We start from the raw sequence: 16,827 nt of genomic DNA on the forward strand, positions 1-16,827 counted from the left end.
TTTGGATGAAGGATTTGCCCTTCCAAGTCTGGCTGAAAGATATGTATCCCTGCTCTTTCTCCAGTTGTTTACTTTACCTAGCACCTTAAATATACATTTACTATTGGCCTTATGTGGATATGTTTGGATCATGTCTGTATTTTGTTTTTTCTTTTGGTCTATGAACGTCTGTCAATAGTCCTGTGTCTTATAATCTTCACTGGTACAATAGAATATGTTGTGTCCAGTACTTTTTGGTGGTTTGTACATAAAACCACAGAAATGGACTATTTTGGATAGTCCATTTCTTTTGGTCCTGTAAAATATACTGTTGGCTTTTTTTTCTGTGTTACTTGACACTAAGTCCCTAAAGTAATTGCAGCCTCAAAATCTTGCATTCAAATTATTAATGAAGAATTTGTTAGTCTTTCTGCTTATTTTGAACCACGGTTTCTTTCAACTCTGATTTAGCAAATAGAAGGGACTTGTGTCCTAATTACCCTGTCCCTTCTAAAACAGCAAATTTATTCCCATCTAGTATTACTGACCTAAACCGTTGTCATGCCTGTAGCCCAGAGCTCTTACTCATATCTGTTCCTACACCCTGGCCCCCAGGGTATGACTTTACTTTGGTGTTGGTTTATTTATTTATCTCTATCCAGAGGAGGAAATCCGTCCTCTGTACTTAGTATGCCACAAAGATTTTGTTCTCCTTCCAGGGATTGTACTAGAGGCTTTGCAGTGCCAGGATGTAGGACAGAGTGTTTTTTGTTATAGGCAAAGAAGAATGCTGCATTGATTGATTAAATCCAATAAATCTTCTCAATTAGTGATTTTTTTTTTTTTAAGTTTTAGTATAAGGCCTAAAAGCCTCGGAGTGGTGGTGATGATGGAGGTATAAGTCTGTATCTGTAGAGCAGTAAGACTATTGTGAAGGAGCAGTAAAGTCTATATCCTTCTGATTGCTCACTTGTTAACTGGGGGGAAATTTGAGGGTTAAGGGAATAAATCTCAATATTTTTTGATTTTGTACCATGTAGCTGTTCCTATACTGGGGACTGAAACATACACATATGGAGTAAAGTGATGTAAGGAATTACAGTCTGGTCATTTTGTTTGTTTGTTTTTCCTGTAGATTTTAGGAATAGAAAGTTCTTCATTGTCTTATAGTCCTTGCCACTGTCAGAAAACAATAAATCCATTATCCTGGACTGACTATGTAAACCAGGAAATTAGATTTCTAGTATGTTACCCAGAAATTTTAGCTTGTAATAAACAGCCCTATATGTTACCCAGAAATTTTAGCTTGTAATAAACAGCCCTCACATAAGGAAGGTCCTATGTCTAAGGCACGTGTCTAAGTTGAACTTCATTGTTTTGCCTATTTATGGAATATGACCATGTTTTTGTGATCTTTCGGTTAACCTTTCTTAGGCTTTTCTTTTTTCTTTTTTTTTACTTTTTGGCCACACTGCACACATGGCATGCAAGCTCCCTGATCAGGGATGGAACCTATGCTCCTACAGTGGAAGCACAGATTCTTAACCACTAGATCAGTGGGGGAGTCCCTAACTTTTCTTAGTTTTAAAGTTGTATTAGGCTGTCCCTAAGTTTTCTGAGTTAATTTAACCGTTGACATAACTTGGATAGTATAAAACTTAAGCTCTTATGCTTTTAAAAATTATATGTGTGTGGCTGAGTCTCATTGCTGTCCATCTGAAACTATCACAGCATTGTTCATTGGCTATGCTGCTACTCCTAAGTCGCTTCAGTCATGTCCAACTCTTTGCGACCCTATGGACCATAGCCCATCAGGCTCCTCTGTCCATGGGATTCTCCAGGCAAGAATACTGGAGTGGATTGCCATGCCCTCCTCTAGGGGATCTTCCTGACCCAGGAATTGAACCTGCATCTCTTATGTCTCCTGCATTGGCAGGCAGGTTTTACCACTAGCATTACCTGTTAATTGGCTATACTCCAATATGAAGTTTAAAAAAAAAAAGCAAAAATGAAATTATAGAATTCAGAATTTTACATGATATTTCAAATAGAGGATATGACTTCAGGGAAAAATATATTAGATCACCATGATTCTTTCCTTTCCAGAGTTTATCGCAGAACCTGAAACTTTTAAAATCTCACAAGCCTTGTGCTTGTCCATAACGGTTCCATTTTTTATTTCCCTATGGGGTAAATGGTTATGATACTGATTCTCAAAATTTAATTTGAATACTGTTGGTAATCTATATGGTCCTACATTTTTGATCTTGGCAAAAATTAGCAGATGGACTTATATTTTAGTTTAGTTTAGCTTAATGTTAGTTTATGATTTCCCACTGAAAGCAGTACTATTCCATGGTGAATCTGGCCTATTTGTGCCTCTGTGTCTACCTGTCCAGTGTCTGGAGGTCTTGGTATTTCTATCTGTGTCTCTACCTTTGTGTGGGTGTCTTTTTTGTATGAGTGGCAGGAATGAGTGTGAAAGGTAGTTTATGATGGTCTTTTACTTCACCACTGCAAGTCCAAGGTTTTAGGTTATGAACTGAGTGCAAATAAAGCCCTAAACTCATTGGGAGATAATGGTATTGATAACTGAATTTAATTTAAAGGAACTGATATAGGATATGTGGGTAATTTTCTAATTAGGAAGTCCAGAGGCTATTTTAAGACATAAGGTTAAAGAATCCCAGGAGAGAAACTGGCCAGCTGTTCTCTGCCTCCCCCAAAGTTTGAGCAAGCCTTTCTGTTGAACTGACTGAATACCTTTTTCTAAGAGTGTGGTAATGGTATTATGGTTATGTTTTAAACTAGAAGTGTTCTTATTTTTTGGAGGCATCTCCTGAAATATTTGTCTGGTATTTGCTTCAAAATGATCTGGGAAAGGGGTGAGTGGGTGGGTGGTATATATGGAATAAGCTTGGACGCAGGCCAATAATTGTTGAGGATGGATAAAGAGCACAAAGAAATTTATTGTGCTGTTTTGTCTAACCTGATATGTTTGAAATTCTTTGCAATAAATGTTAAAAATCCAGTGTTACTGTTTTGGGTGCCAGAATGGTAAACATTTAAACATTCTTTCTCTCTTGAAAGAAAACGTTCAGCTTTCTTTTGAACACGCAGAACTAGGGTGAAATTTCTCTCTTCCAGCAGTCAGTGACCCACTAGGAGTAGTTCCTTTATCTTCTTTTCAAAGGATTGTGTTTACAAACAGGCTCAATTGGCCACATCTAGGTTTATGATTTATTTAGGTGTATGATTTCCAGGAGGTGTGGGGATAAAAAGGATAGTTATAAGAGCCAAAATTATAGATTTGGGAAGCTCAGATCAAGAAGAGAAATCCTGAGAATTGAGTTAGTAGCAGTGTGTAACATGCGTCATGCCTCTGTAGAACACATTGCTGGACACCTCTCAGAGGTGAGTCGGGTTGCCGACTATGGCACTTTCCAAAAACCTTGGGCCCATAAAGCATCAAATTTAGTGACAGCCCTTTTCCTTGACCTGTATCTTCTCTACTCATGACTTCTTTTTGATACAAAGCTAGAAAGTTCTGAGAGAGAAATAATCAGCTATTCCTTGCTTAAAGACAAAGTCTGTGTTTTAGGGGAAAGAAAAAAAAAATCTCAAGCAACAGCTGCATTTGTACATGCCAAAGTACAAAGACTTTCTGTCTTTATGGCGCTTTTATCTTATTTACATGGTTTTTACTAATCCAAATAATTATATGCTCATGTGAGTAGAATTGTTTTGCTACTTGATCCAAGAGAGATGGGTGGGGAAGCACCTGCTTTTAGTCATTAAAGTCTTGTTGCTTTTGCACTGCATCCAAGAAAATAGTTAATAAACAAAAAGTAATTTGCCTTTTCCTGAGAATGAAAAGGAACACCTCTTTGGTTTCACTCTGTGAAGAAGAGCAGAGAGAAACCTCAAAGTTGGGTTTTCTATTTATTGAAATGAAACTGACATGGATCCCACAGAGGAAAATGATTCCTGGGTTTTGGTTCTTCCTGCCCTGTCTCCCTCTCTGCCATAGAACTCAGCAACTGGAAGAATACCAGTTTTTGTTCCTTATTGGTGCTACCACCTGTTCTTATTGCTGAACTAAATGTTCTTGGCTTTCTTTGGTGTGAATAGGATCTCCCTCTGGGAAAGGTGGGAGGAGGGTGAAAAAGGGAACGGGAGAAGGCGCGTTCCAGCCTGGTTCTCATGTGAGAGGGACACACAGGGGTTAGTGTGCTGCCTTAACAGAGGGGCTTTGTGCTGCGGCTTCTTCCAGGGCTGTGGCTCCACAGATGCATGCTGGGCAGGCTTAGGCTGCTTCATCCCTGATGCACATGCTTGTTCCTAACAAGACCAATAATAATTAAAATAAGAAAAGAAAGAATATGCAAGCAGAGGCTATTTTGAGAAGATATTCAGTGTGTATGGGGAAAGCTGTCTGTAATTAAGAGGTTAAAAAAGAGTAGCATGGAGATGATGCCTCTGAACGCAAGAGACAGATCTGTTGTTGCATATGCACTGTGGATGCAGGCAGAGCTCTGACTTTAAGTCTTTCTTTCCCTTGTTATCTAGGTCATGGGAAATCAGCCTCTCTTAAATACAAGCGGCAGAATAGAGAAGAGTTTCAACCTTCGTACCCAGATCTCAGAGGCTGAGGAGGTAGCTCAAGGTAGAAGTGTATCTGATTCAAGGCCTTTCTTCATAGGTCAGTGCAGGCAGCAACCTAAAATAACTCCCAGATAGAATGGTGATGATAACAACAGTTAGCAGTTAGATAGCACTTCCATACTGTCAGACTGTCTAAGATATAAGTATCTGTCTAAAATATAAGTATAAAGATAGATAATTTATGTAATCCTTAAATAATCCTAGGAGGTAAATACTATTATTAATTCTCTTTTAGAAGAGGAAACTAAAGCCCAGAGAAGTTAAATAACTTGTCCGAGGTCATATAGATGATAAATAATAGGGCTGAGATTTTGAACACAAATAATATGGTTCCAGAGTCCATATTATTATGCTATTATGCTATGCCATCTCTCCATGGAGCTCTGTCCTTTCTCAAACAGGGTCATCGGAGCCATAAAGTATTTTGAGACTATTTTCTTAATTCTCTCTAGGATGGTAACATAACTAGTACTATGTGTAGGAGAGAAGTTAATTCATTAGGAGCTGTTGATGCCTTCGAGTATTAAGACTTAATTCTTGAGGAAACCCAGTTGAGAAAGACTAAAGGGGCTGTAATTTGCATTCGTTGTGTTTGTACAGAACTGTCCTGAAACTAATTTTTTATTGGTTTGTTTTGGAACTGATTGTGGGCTCTGAACAAAGGACCAAACTTTATCTGTCCCTTGCCCAAGAGGTAGAGCTTTTGCCAGCATTGATGCCTTACCATTAATGATTGAGAAGAATGACAGGTGGGAATATGATAGTGGTTACCAAGTTTGGCCATGCTAAAGGGACTCTCTTTCATTATATCATCAAGTGTTCAGATCACCATACGTAGAAGCAGTCACTACTTCTTTTCCTACTTTGCCTTTCCTTTTTTCTTCACGTTTTCCCAAGTTTCAAAATTCCATTGGTCACTTGGTCTATCCAGTTGCCCTCTGGGAGTGTTTAACCGTGGACCTAGACCTTTCCTTTTGGTCTAGTTTAAGAGGTCACTGATAGATCTTCTTTCACTTCCAGCAACAAATTATGGAAGATCTTGCTCTGCCTTTACCTGATCTTATAATAGACTTTTTAAAACTTTCTAGGTCAATCCAAAATAACTGAAAAGTAATTATAAGAGACCTCTGCCCCCAACTCCATGCTTGTTAAATAATACTAAATATGATTTGCTGGTACTGCCTCCTCCATATCATAGACTTGTTTATAGGCAAATAATAGCCAGGTACATGGTAAATTGTTCTCAAGTTGCTATAGGGATAGATGTTCAATGTGTATGAGGTGGAATGATGATATTAAGAAAATACTGTGAAGAAAACAGTTCCTACTTGAAATTGGAAGAATGAGGTTTAGTCCCATTTTGCTTGAACTGGTTGTATTACCTTAAACATTTTCACTCAGAAAGTTGATTCTTCATCTGCTTAAAAAGAGTAGGGACTTAATATTTTCCTTTAATAAGATCTACCCATATAAAATCATTCATTCATTTAAAACTAGATTGTAAAACATTAAAAAAATTTTTAACTTTATTTATATACTGTTTTGGCTGTGCTGGGTCTTCTTTGTTGTGTGGTTCTCTGTCCAGTTGCGGCGAGAGGGGCCCCTCTCCAGCTGCAGTGTGAGGGCTTCTCACCATGGTGTCCTCGCTTGTTGCGGAGCACAGGCTCTAGGAGTGTGGGCTTCAGTAGCTGAGGCACTCAGGCTCAGCAGTTGCGGTTTCCTGGCTATAGAGCCAGCCTCTATAGAGCCAGAGGTAACTGCGGTGCACAAGCTTAGTTGCTTTGCACATGTGGGACCTTCCCAGGCCAGGGGTCAACCCTTTGTCTCCTGTATTGGAAGGTGGATTCTTTACCACTGAGCCACCAGGGAAGCCCGAAAGCTCATTGTTGATAGCCTTCTACATGCCAGTACTATTCTTGGTGCTGGTGTATAGCAGGAAATTAAAGGATAAAAATTTCTGACTTCATATTCTAGGGAGTGCAGTTAGACAATAAATAAATAAAATATATGGTATGACTGTTGGTAACACGTGCCGTAGGGGAAGTTAAAACAGGTAAACGTGGGAGGTTTAGAAAAAATGGATGAGGCTTGCTGTTTTAAAGAGTGATCAAGGAATACTAGACTGAGAAAGTAATATTTGGATAAAAATCTGAAGGGAATGAGTGACTGAGCTACTGCAAGTAAAGTGTCAAGTAAAATGAGGACCAAGAATTAGCCATTCTAGGTTGGTGGGACCTCTTCTTGTTAGCTCACATAGGTAGGTTGACAAAAGTGATCTCATTTCTGGTCTCATTCGTAAGTCTGAAAAATAACCCTGGGTTGTTTTTTTTTTTTTTTTTAATATGAATAATTACTAACAAGGGTTTCAGGCAAGTGACCTTCTTTGTCATGTTGATATGTAACTCACTGTTGGGTGAGTAGTTTATCTGGGTGCCTTGGTGTGGATCTGGGCCATGTGATGTCAGCGAACACATTCTAACCTGAGGGCAGAGGGTCTGATACCACTGGGGAAGGTGCCAGTTGTTGCCACTCTTTGTTTCCATTCTCTGGATATCACATTCATCATTGTTTCAAATATAGGTAAAGATGGAGAAGGCAGATACATTTAGTTACAGCAAAATAAAAAACTGCTGGGCTCGAAAGATACCAGAAGACTAGAAGAAGGTATTTGCTATAAGTAGTACTCACAGACACAACTGAGCGACTTCACTTTCACTTTTCACTTTCATGCATTGGAGAAGGAAATGGCAACCCACTCCAGTGTTCTTGCCTGGAGAATCCCAGGGACAGGGGAGCCTGGTGGGCTGCCATCTATGGGGTCACACAGAGTCGGACGTGACTGAAGTGACTTAGCAGCAGCAGCAGTACTCACAGAAGACCCAGAAAAACTAATGCAGTTGGAAAGACTAAAATTAACCAGTTTGACTATATTAATTGCTGACAAGGATACGGGGCAATTTATTTATATTCATGCCCTGGTAGAAGTTTAAGTTGCCATAATCTCTTTAGCAAAAAAGTGGAGACTGCCAAAATTTCTGTCAATTAAAAAATAATAGTTGTGATAGAGTAACCTGATATAATGCCAGACAGCAAGAAGAAGGGATGAAATGTATGGATAACCTCAAAAATAATGCTGAATTTTTTTTTAAAAAGTATAATTCAGTGTGATACTTTTTACATAAAACAAAGAACATATACACACAAGCATACTATATGTTATTGAGAGATAAATACACACACACTTACAAATATATATAAAGTATTAAAAACAAAAGATTATGCTATGAACTCATGATAGTGAGTGACTGATCTTAAAGGGGACTTTAGCTTTATCTGCAGATTAGAAGTAAGCATGATAGAATGTTTATTTCTGAGTGTTAGACGTGTACGTATTTGTTATATTATTCCTTTTACTTTTGGGTAATTTTATAGTAGCTAAACAGTTTAAAGGAAGAGGGCCAGATTTCATAGGATGAGCCACCAGAGAGTAATTAACCAGTTTATTGACGTATAATTTATCTTTATTTACTACAGACCATTTATTTCTCTATATATCAGAGGAAATGAGGTAACTGCATTCCTTTAACGCATGACAACAGTCTCTCCTAATGTGTCCTTAATGGTATCACACTCGGAAGAGCAAGGATCCTTATGAGCGCATGTCATGCCCATTCTTATGAATCTTGTTTTTTACTTTTTTTATTACTTACTGCAGGCATATCAACTCCTGGAAGGTACATTTGGTTCCATAGCTATAAGCATGGAGATGCTAGCATGACAGACTGGGATGCAGAGAAGCTGAGTAACAGCATTGTGCTTTTCCCCTTGTCTAACCTCTTCTCCACAGGGGATCTTTAACCAGTTTCAGTGCAGTAGTGAAAAAGTGCTTCCATCTGACACTCTCCGCAGTGCTCTGGCAAAGACTTTTCAGGATGAACAGCGTTTCCAGCTGGGAATTATGGATGATGCCGCGGAGTGCTTTGTAAGTGCTGGCCTCTGGCCCTCTTTGATATGGGGTGAGACTGTGGATGGTCTCCGTCAGGGACTTGTTACTTTACTGTGGTGCTTACTGTATTCCTCATCTCTACAGCTAGCACTAGAATTTCCCTAGTTTCTCAGAGCTCTAAGTTGTCTCTGCCGAGTATGAATTCATTCTCAGTATGAGTTGCCTAGTGGGTTTATTCTTTTTCTCTCAGGTTTAGGGTCTTTTCGTGCTTGCCATTGCACAGAACAGTGGCTCTCACCTTCGGAGGAGACAAGGCTCATTATATAAATATAAGTTGCTGGGTCCTACTCTCGTTTGAGTTTCTGATTTGGTAGGTTTGGAGTAGGGCCCAAGAATATCTGTAACAAGTTCCTAGGTGGGATAATCCTGACACTACTGGTCTGGGGAACCACCCTTTGAGAGCTCCTGCATTACCCAAGATAATTAAATAGATCTTCGTGAGCCAGGGATCGAACCCAGATCTCCCACTAAGATAATTAAAGAGAGAGTAGCTGAGTCCTTAGCCCAAACATGATGTGCTACTTTTGGTGACTTTTAGTAGACAACCCTCACTTTTTTCAACTCCAGGTGCCACCCGTCAATCTTCAGAAGGCTCCCTTTGTGCAACTGTTAAACAATCTGAGTAATGTACATGCTATTACAGGTTAAAATGTACCCCCTGAGAAACTGGATCCCTGATTTATTGCTGGTAGGAATCTATAATGATCTATCCACTCTTGAGAACACTTTGGCAGTTTCTTTTTTCCCTGACTGCACTGCACAGCATGTGAGATCTTAGTTCCCTGACCAGGGGTTAAATCCATGCGCCCTGCATTGGGAGTGCAGAGTCATAACCACTGGACCACCAGGCAAGTCCCCTGGCAGTTTCTTAAAAACACTAAACTTGAAAACTACCATAAGATTCAGAAGTTAGATTCCTAGGCATGAATCCCAGAGAGATGAAAACATATGTTCATATGAAAACCTATCCATGAATATTCATAGAAGCTTTATTTATAATAGCCCCAAAGTAAAAAGCCCCAAATACTTTTAATGGATAGATGGTGAAACAAACTGTGGTACTTCTATGCCACGGAATACCATGCAGCAGTAAGAGTAAATGGTTGATGTGCAACAACTTGAATGATCTAAAGGGAATTATGTTGAGTGTAAAACACGGTATCAAAAGGTTGATCCCATTTATATTGCATTCTTAAAATAATGAAATTATAGAGATAGGAAAACATATTAGTGGTTGCTAATATGTTAAGGTTGGGATTGAATGGGTAAAGTTATAAAAGGATAGCGTAGGGAGGTTTGTGGTGATGAAGCAGTTTTATATCTTGATTGTGGAGGTGTTTACATGACTATACATGTGATAAAACTGAATCGAGCTGTAGACCCACAGATGAATGTATGTAAAGCTAGTGAAATCTGAATAAACTCTGGATTGTATTGCTGTCCATTTGCTGGTTTGGGTATCATACTATAGTTATGTAAGATGCCTTCTGTAATGGAAACTGGGTGAAGTGTACGTGGACTGCCTATACAATTTTTTGGGGAAACTTTCTGTGAATTGATAATTATTTCAAATTAAAAATTTTTTAAATATATCGGAGATATTCTCACCTCCCAGAAGGATTGCTGTCTCTCTGAGTAAACTGCCAACAAATTTGTGCTTTTCTTTGTTAAATGTTTTTGATACACTGCTTTTGTTCCTTCCCTTTTAGGAAAACCTCCTGATGAGAATTCACTTCCACATTGCTGATGAAACCAAAGAGGACATATGTACTGCCCAACACTGTATCTCCCACCAGAAGTTTGCGATGACACTGTTTGAGCAGGTGAGCCTTATCTTTATCCCTATCACTTCTTAGATCTTTTCTTTAAGAACACTTTATCCTAGGATGTAGAGTGTCACATGGGTGCCAAAGCAGTTAGTGACTATAGCCTACTGCTTTCACTTTTTTCTCCCTGGGCTCAGTGTGTATGTACCAGCTGTGGCGCCACTTCTGACCCGCTGCCTTTCATCCAGATGGTGCATTATATCTCCACTACTTCCCTTTGGTGAGTCTTACAGCGTTTCGTTCTCTGTATTCTTAGGCATTCCTGGGCTTTAACCAAAGGCTCCCAGGTAGCTTGTAGCCTTATTGCTGAGTCTTTGCTATACTGTGGGATCTCAGAACAGTCATTTTGAATAACCTTTGTTCTCCTCCTTTCCTGTCCCATCTCTCGCCTTCTCTTAGTCCCAGTTCTGGCCAGCAGAGTGGGAGGGGGAATGGGGATTCTATGAGCTTTGGATTTGGGGACCAGCAGGCTCACTTACTCTGTGGGACACTGAGGCTGGTCAGGACAAGGGGTTTTAGCATAGTGGGCAGAGGAAGGAAGTCAAATATGTGAGTTAGGAATCTGCATGAATGATTTATTTGATTTAGCTATAACTCTGTACAACTCCCCAAATCATCCCCCTTCAACTTCCCATCTCGAAGCAATCAGGCTATTTGTATGCTGGAAAGACGAGAAAAACCCTCACCAAGCATGTTTGGTGAGCTGCTGCAGAATGCCAGCACCATGGGGGATCTGCGGAACTGCCCGGTGAGTTGTCAGGTGTGGGGTTCGAAGTGGGGAGGGAGAGCCCTTGGGTTAGTGGAATTAAGGCAGAGCCAGTGGGAAACATGTCAAACTCACCTTATATGTGTATTTCAGAGCAACTGTGGAGAAAGGATTCGGATTCGCCGTGTGTTGATGAATGCACCACAGATTATCACAATTGGGCTGGTATGGGACTCGGACCACTCAGACTTGGCAGAGGATGTCATTCACAGCTTGGGCACCTGCCTTAAGCTGGGTGATGTGAGTGTTAATTACCTGTATTTCTCACTTGGAGTTCTTGTATCTTATTATTGCTCAAGGGCAATGAGCTCTAAACACAAAGGTGTATCCTAAATGACAAATATTAAAGAGTTTTGAGCAAATGCATTGTGTGTATATGTAAACATGCATATGCATGCATGTTCATGCTCACATACCTTCTTTGTATAGGTGGCAAAGGCTTTTTGGAAGATATGGAATGATCTTGGCCTTGAAAAATACGATGGGCAGAGAGTAGTTAGTGATAAAAATGAAGTAATTCAGTACTTCCCTGGTGGTCCATTGGTTAAGAATCTGCATGCCAGTGCGGGAGACATGGGTTTGATCCCTGGTCCAGGAGAGTCGCATGTGCCACAGAGCAAATAATCCCACGTGCAGCAAGTGCTGAGCCTGCAGACCCTAGAGGCTGTGCTCTGCAACAAGAGAAGCCACTGCAGTGAGAAGCCTGAGCATCACAACTGGAGAGGAGCCCCTACTCACTGAATCTAGAGAAAGCCCACACAACAATAAAGACCCAGCGCGGCCAAAAATAAATGATTAATTTTAAAAAATCAAATAATTCATAGAGTTATCCAGTGCTCTGCTCATTGTTAATTAATACCAGTGTATTCATCCATGGGAGGTAGTAAGGTCAAAGAGGGAAGCAGTCCTGGCTAGTGCCGCTGTGGGCGACGAAAGAGGTAGAAGTTGGTAACGTGAGTCCTAGATATTAAATTCATGGTAAGGAACCAGTGTCTGTTGACATGGTAATGAATTGGCTTGGAAGAGAGTTCTAGAAGGTTTTCCATGTATCTATTCAGGGAAATAGGGAACAGATTTCAAACATGGGGTCATTGCCTTATCAGCTATACGTCCTAGTATAGGTACAGCCAGAATTTTCCTTCAGTTCACAAGAGCCAGGAAGTTTGTAATTTCCTTTCTACTGGTTTCTCTCTCTGATGGTCCTGTGACTAAGGAGATCCTTTATTGTATTTTAATGTCATTAAGTTATGACTGAGAATAAGTGGACTACTGAGATCTTATTTTAGATTTCCTTGCCAAAGAATCTCTGACATAATATCTATGCACAATAAAAAGCTCACTTTTTCTAAGTTTCTGTAGCATATGTTTTCTCTTCTACTTTTGTTTTGTTTTTATGATTGCTTTCTCAACCAAACAGGTTCCTTAAGGCAAGAGTCCTTGCCTTCAAACATTTTATATGTCTCTTTGTACCCAGGACAGTGCTGGACATCTTGGAATTAAAATGCTAGTAACCAGTGTGAAGCAATTGCTCCTCCTAAGGCCTTTCTTATCCTCTATTTAATGTCTCAGCAGGAACTTTGTATTTATGGCACCAGCTGATAAATAACTTTTGAAACTTAAGAATGTTTTATTTATTTATTTTTTCCAACACTCCTGGCTCCTCTTAGGATAAGACCCAGCAAGAAAGATTATTAAAACGTATGAAGAAACATCACCACCTTACCGGTTTGACCATTTTTTCTCTTTTCCTTAAATTCTGCCTTTTTAGGTTCATTATTTATGGTAATATGGACTAGCAAAACAAGAAGCAAGTCAGTACCTTAATTAAGAAATGATGGAGTCTTCTGAGAGATGATATGAGAGGGTTGAGTATGTGACTGTTCTTTCCTTTCTCCTCTTTCCCCACAGCTGTTTTTCAGAGTGACAGATGACCGGGCCAAGCAGTCTGAACTCTACTTAGTAGGAATGATCTGTTACTATGGCAAACATTACTCTACATTCTTTTTCCAAACAAAAATCCGCAAATGGATGTATTTTGATGACGCTCATGTCAAGGAGGTAGGAATATTCAGACCCTTCTTGACGTGTTTGGTGACTGGAACAAAAAACTACAGTTACTTGTCTTCAGTGTTTCATTTTCATAATTATATTGTCTAGCTGCCTGTCTGTAATTTATGAATGTCAATCTTGCTCCCCCAACAGAACAAGTTCCTTGAAGACAGGATCAATTTATCTTCTATATTGTCTTTGAATCCCTTCACCAAGCATTCAGCACAGTTCTGTATTTATAGTTGAAAGGGCTTTTACATTCATTGGTTGATTTGAACAAGAACAATCTACTGTCTCAAATTAGCTTATAAGCTTAGCACGGAATTCAGAATTCCAAATCTTGGAATTAACAGTGAGTAATGCTTTGTCTCAGAACTGCTATAAATTGTTCTCTAGTAGTTATCTCCCTGAAATAACTCTATCATGGATTAACATGTTTTGGGATAGTGTAAAAAAAAAACAAGGCCATGATGATATTTAAAGCTGGAAATTTGGTGCTATCTAAACCATGGAGTGTGTGGCTGAAGTAATTTAAGTGATCCATGTGAGTTAGGAAGCCTCTTGTGATAAGCTTAGCAGCTAGGAAATTGCTGACTCTAATCTATACCAACTTGTGGACCTTTCGTAATATCTTCCACAAATAGTAAAGTCTGTCAAATTCCCTGATTCTCTTCTTTGTCTCTTTTTTACTGTTGTAATTTTGGGCAACTTATGTAAGTTCTTTGAGCTTTAGATTTTTTTTATTTGAAAAATAATACCATGCCTTATAAAATAGTAAATAAGATCTGTATGAAAAAAGCATATAAATGTGTTTCAGTTAAAATAACTCAGTTATACATTTACTGAACATCTATTATGAAAAAAGCACTGTGCTAGTTGTCTGACTGTAAGAACACACCATCTAAGAATGTGACTGGTCCAGACTTAGGAGAGGGTCAGTGTGGGGATTTGATTGGATTGTTGTTTCCATGGCTGTCCTGTCACTTTTTCCCACTGCTGTGGCAGCACTGAATCCAGCACAAAGCTAAAGCTGAAGGGTTCAGCTGTCCATCCTAAGCAGTTTGACATTTTATGTCCTGCCACGTGTGAACTCTGAAACGGAATGTCGCTTGTTCTAAGGCAGTCTGTGAGTTTCTGTGTGCTTTCTAGCTTCATACAAGTGATTTAATATTTAGGAGAAAATGACAGAAATGCAGATTTCAAGCAAGGGCTTTTGTTTGATGTCTGTGAAAAGAAATTGATCCCCAAGTACAACTGAAATCGCCTCACATAGCATATTCAGCTTTGAGAACTTCTATTCATATTTTACAACTGAATTGATGTTTTACATGAATAAAAATAATTTTATTCATCATTTCTATCTGTGATAGGGTTTTAGCTAAAAGGATTTCACAAAAAAAGACTTAACAAAAAATTCATTGGCACTTTCCTGGTGGTCCATTGGTTAAGATTCTGTGCTTTCACTGTGCGGGAGGCACAGGTTTGATCCCTGGTTGGGGAACTAAGACCTGCATGCCTCATGGTGTGGCCAAAAATTAAAAAAAAAAAAAATTGTCTTAAATTTAGGTCTGTGATCTCTTTTGTTGTCTTTTTACCTACTTCTTGTCTTTTCATCTCTTTTTCTTTAGAAAAATAGAACAGAAAGATATATGTTGAATTATGGACATGAAGTGTAATTGTCTTGCTTCTCTGGTTCTGGTTCAGATTGGGCCCAAGTGGAAGGATGTGGTGACCAAATGCATCAAGGGGCATTATCAGCCCTTGCTGCTGCTTTATGCAGATCCCCAGGGTACCCCAGTGTCCACCCAGGACCTGCCCCCCCAAGTTGAGTTCCAGTCATACAGCAGGACGTGCTACGATAGTGAAGATTCAGGTGAGCAGCCCAGCTCTTTACTCTTCTCCCTCCCCCTGGCCATGTGGTGACTAGATAGTGGAGTCTCATAGCCATGAGCCTAGCACTGAACTTAGCTTGGAGGAAGATAAGGCAGATTTGCCGACTCGTGCTGAAGCCCAAGCTGTGCCAGGCTTGGTTTCCTTCACTGTTGTCTGAACGTGTTGTCTTGATCACCTGGCCCCAATTCAAAAGTCAGAAGGAAGTTATGTTGATTTAGACTGAGATATTAAGTTTATGAGGGAAACCTCATTATTTCACCATCTCATATTGCTAAGGTGACTGATTCTTACTAGCGATTTAACAGTGACGTGAGTTGTTAGGACCATGAAAATGATTCGAGTTACTACAAAGTTAGTCACTTTGTTTGGGATGAGAGATTTTTGTTTTAAAATGCCAGGTGCAGAAGCAATATTCCTTAGCTGTTTACTTCTTTTTTTTTTTTTTTTAAGCTGTTCACTTCTAATTCAATTGTTTGGAACTTAAATCATGTTTTCCTGTGGAAACAATTTCAGCTTTGTTGCTAAGATCTCATTCTGTCCCTCAGAAATTCATCCTATAATAGAAATACAACCTTAATGGTTTTGGCTTGATTCCTAAAATGAGGAAAAAGTCATGTTCTTTTTCCTCTTTTGGATCTAGGGCTGGATGGCCCTGAGTATAATTGTGAAAGAGAAGAGACTCATCTTTGGAATCTCTTCCTCTTTCTTTGTACCTCCCTCCCACGCGGTATGTTCTTCCCACCCTTGTACCCCGCCCAAACCTGCTCTGCTGCTGCTCCCTTCAGTCAAACATCCATTCACACTGTGTGCTTATCTCAGCCAGGTGTTCAGAGGAAAGTAGTCTAAAGGAACTAAGTCACACCAAAGTATAAATAACTGCCCCTGAATGTCTCATGCGTATTAAACATGCTTATAATTTATAATATCAATGGAATTTTTACAAGTGACTTTTCTGACAGTATAGGAGAAAAATTATGGGATAGGGAAACAACTTGTTATGTGTGCCAGGTCAGCCTGGGACTTGCCATCTAATTAGATTTTACTTTTCACAGCTTTTTCCTTTCTTCTTACTTTTCCCTCCTTAGACTTTCTAAAAGCCCCACAGTTTTTCACAGTGGCAGGCAAATTGAGGGCTTCAGCAAGGTAGGGGCAAGAGTGGAAGGCATTATTTGTATGTGTGTGTGTTATCTGAGGTTGGGTGTCAGAAAGAACAGCCCTGGTATATCCTTCTTATCCTTCTGTTTAGGAAGTTCCTACCTCATGGACCTTTACTGCCACCCAACTCTTGGCCCCTCTGTCTGTCACTGTCATCTCTCTCCTCACCTCTGCCTGTCTCCTCCTTCCCTCAGGGAGGGAGCCCTCCATCTCAAGTGATACTCGAACAGATTCCTCAACGGAGAGCTATCCCTACAAACACTTCCACCATGAGTCTGTGGTCAGTCACTTCTCTTCTGATTCTCAGGGGACAGTCATCTATAATGTGGAGACTGATTCCACGTCTCAGAGCAGTCGGGACACAGGTAGGGACTTAACACAGTCAACCCTGCCTGCCTTATTCAGTTCTACATAGAGGGTCTCCCAAGAAAAGGGAAATGGGGCAAGTCAGAAATGTTTGTCATGCAAAGGGGGCAATGCAGAGAACT

The 16,827-nt window shown here is 39.7% G+C and overlaps 1 protein-coding gene across 20 annotated transcripts in view; it reads left to right on the forward strand.

Moving 5' to 3' along the window:
* Positions 1-16,827, forward strand: part of USP54 (ubiquitin specific peptidase 54) — a 118,797-nt gene that overhangs the window by 68,117 nt on the left and 33,853 nt on the right. For 18 of the 20 annotated variants that reach the window (XM_043476563.1, XM_043476566.1, XM_043476565.1 and 15 more), the window contains 8 exons: positions 8,492-8,626; positions 10,360-10,473; positions 10,614-10,696; positions 11,119-11,224; positions 11,336-11,482; positions 13,151-13,300; positions 14,996-15,164; positions 16,534-16,704. In XM_043476563.1, the coding sequence (XP_043332498.1) occupies positions 8,492-8,626; positions 10,360-10,473; positions 10,614-10,696; positions 11,119-11,224; positions 11,336-11,482; positions 13,151-13,300; positions 14,996-15,164; positions 16,534-16,704 (1,075 nt within the window). The remainder of the gene's footprint in view (positions 1-8,491; positions 8,627-10,359; positions 10,474-10,613; positions 10,697-11,118; positions 11,225-11,335; positions 11,483-13,150; positions 13,301-14,995; positions 15,165-16,533; positions 16,705-16,827) is intronic. The other 2 variants (XM_043476577.1, XM_043476580.1) reach the window with 1 other exon arrangement.

Source organism: Cervus canadensis, chromosome 8, assembly GCF_019320065.1.
Source record: "Cervus canadensis isolate Bull #8, Minnesota chromosome 8, ASM1932006v1, whole genome shotgun sequence".
NCBI classification, from domain to species: domain Eukaryota; kingdom Metazoa; phylum Chordata; class Mammalia; order Artiodactyla; family Cervidae; genus Cervus; species Cervus canadensis.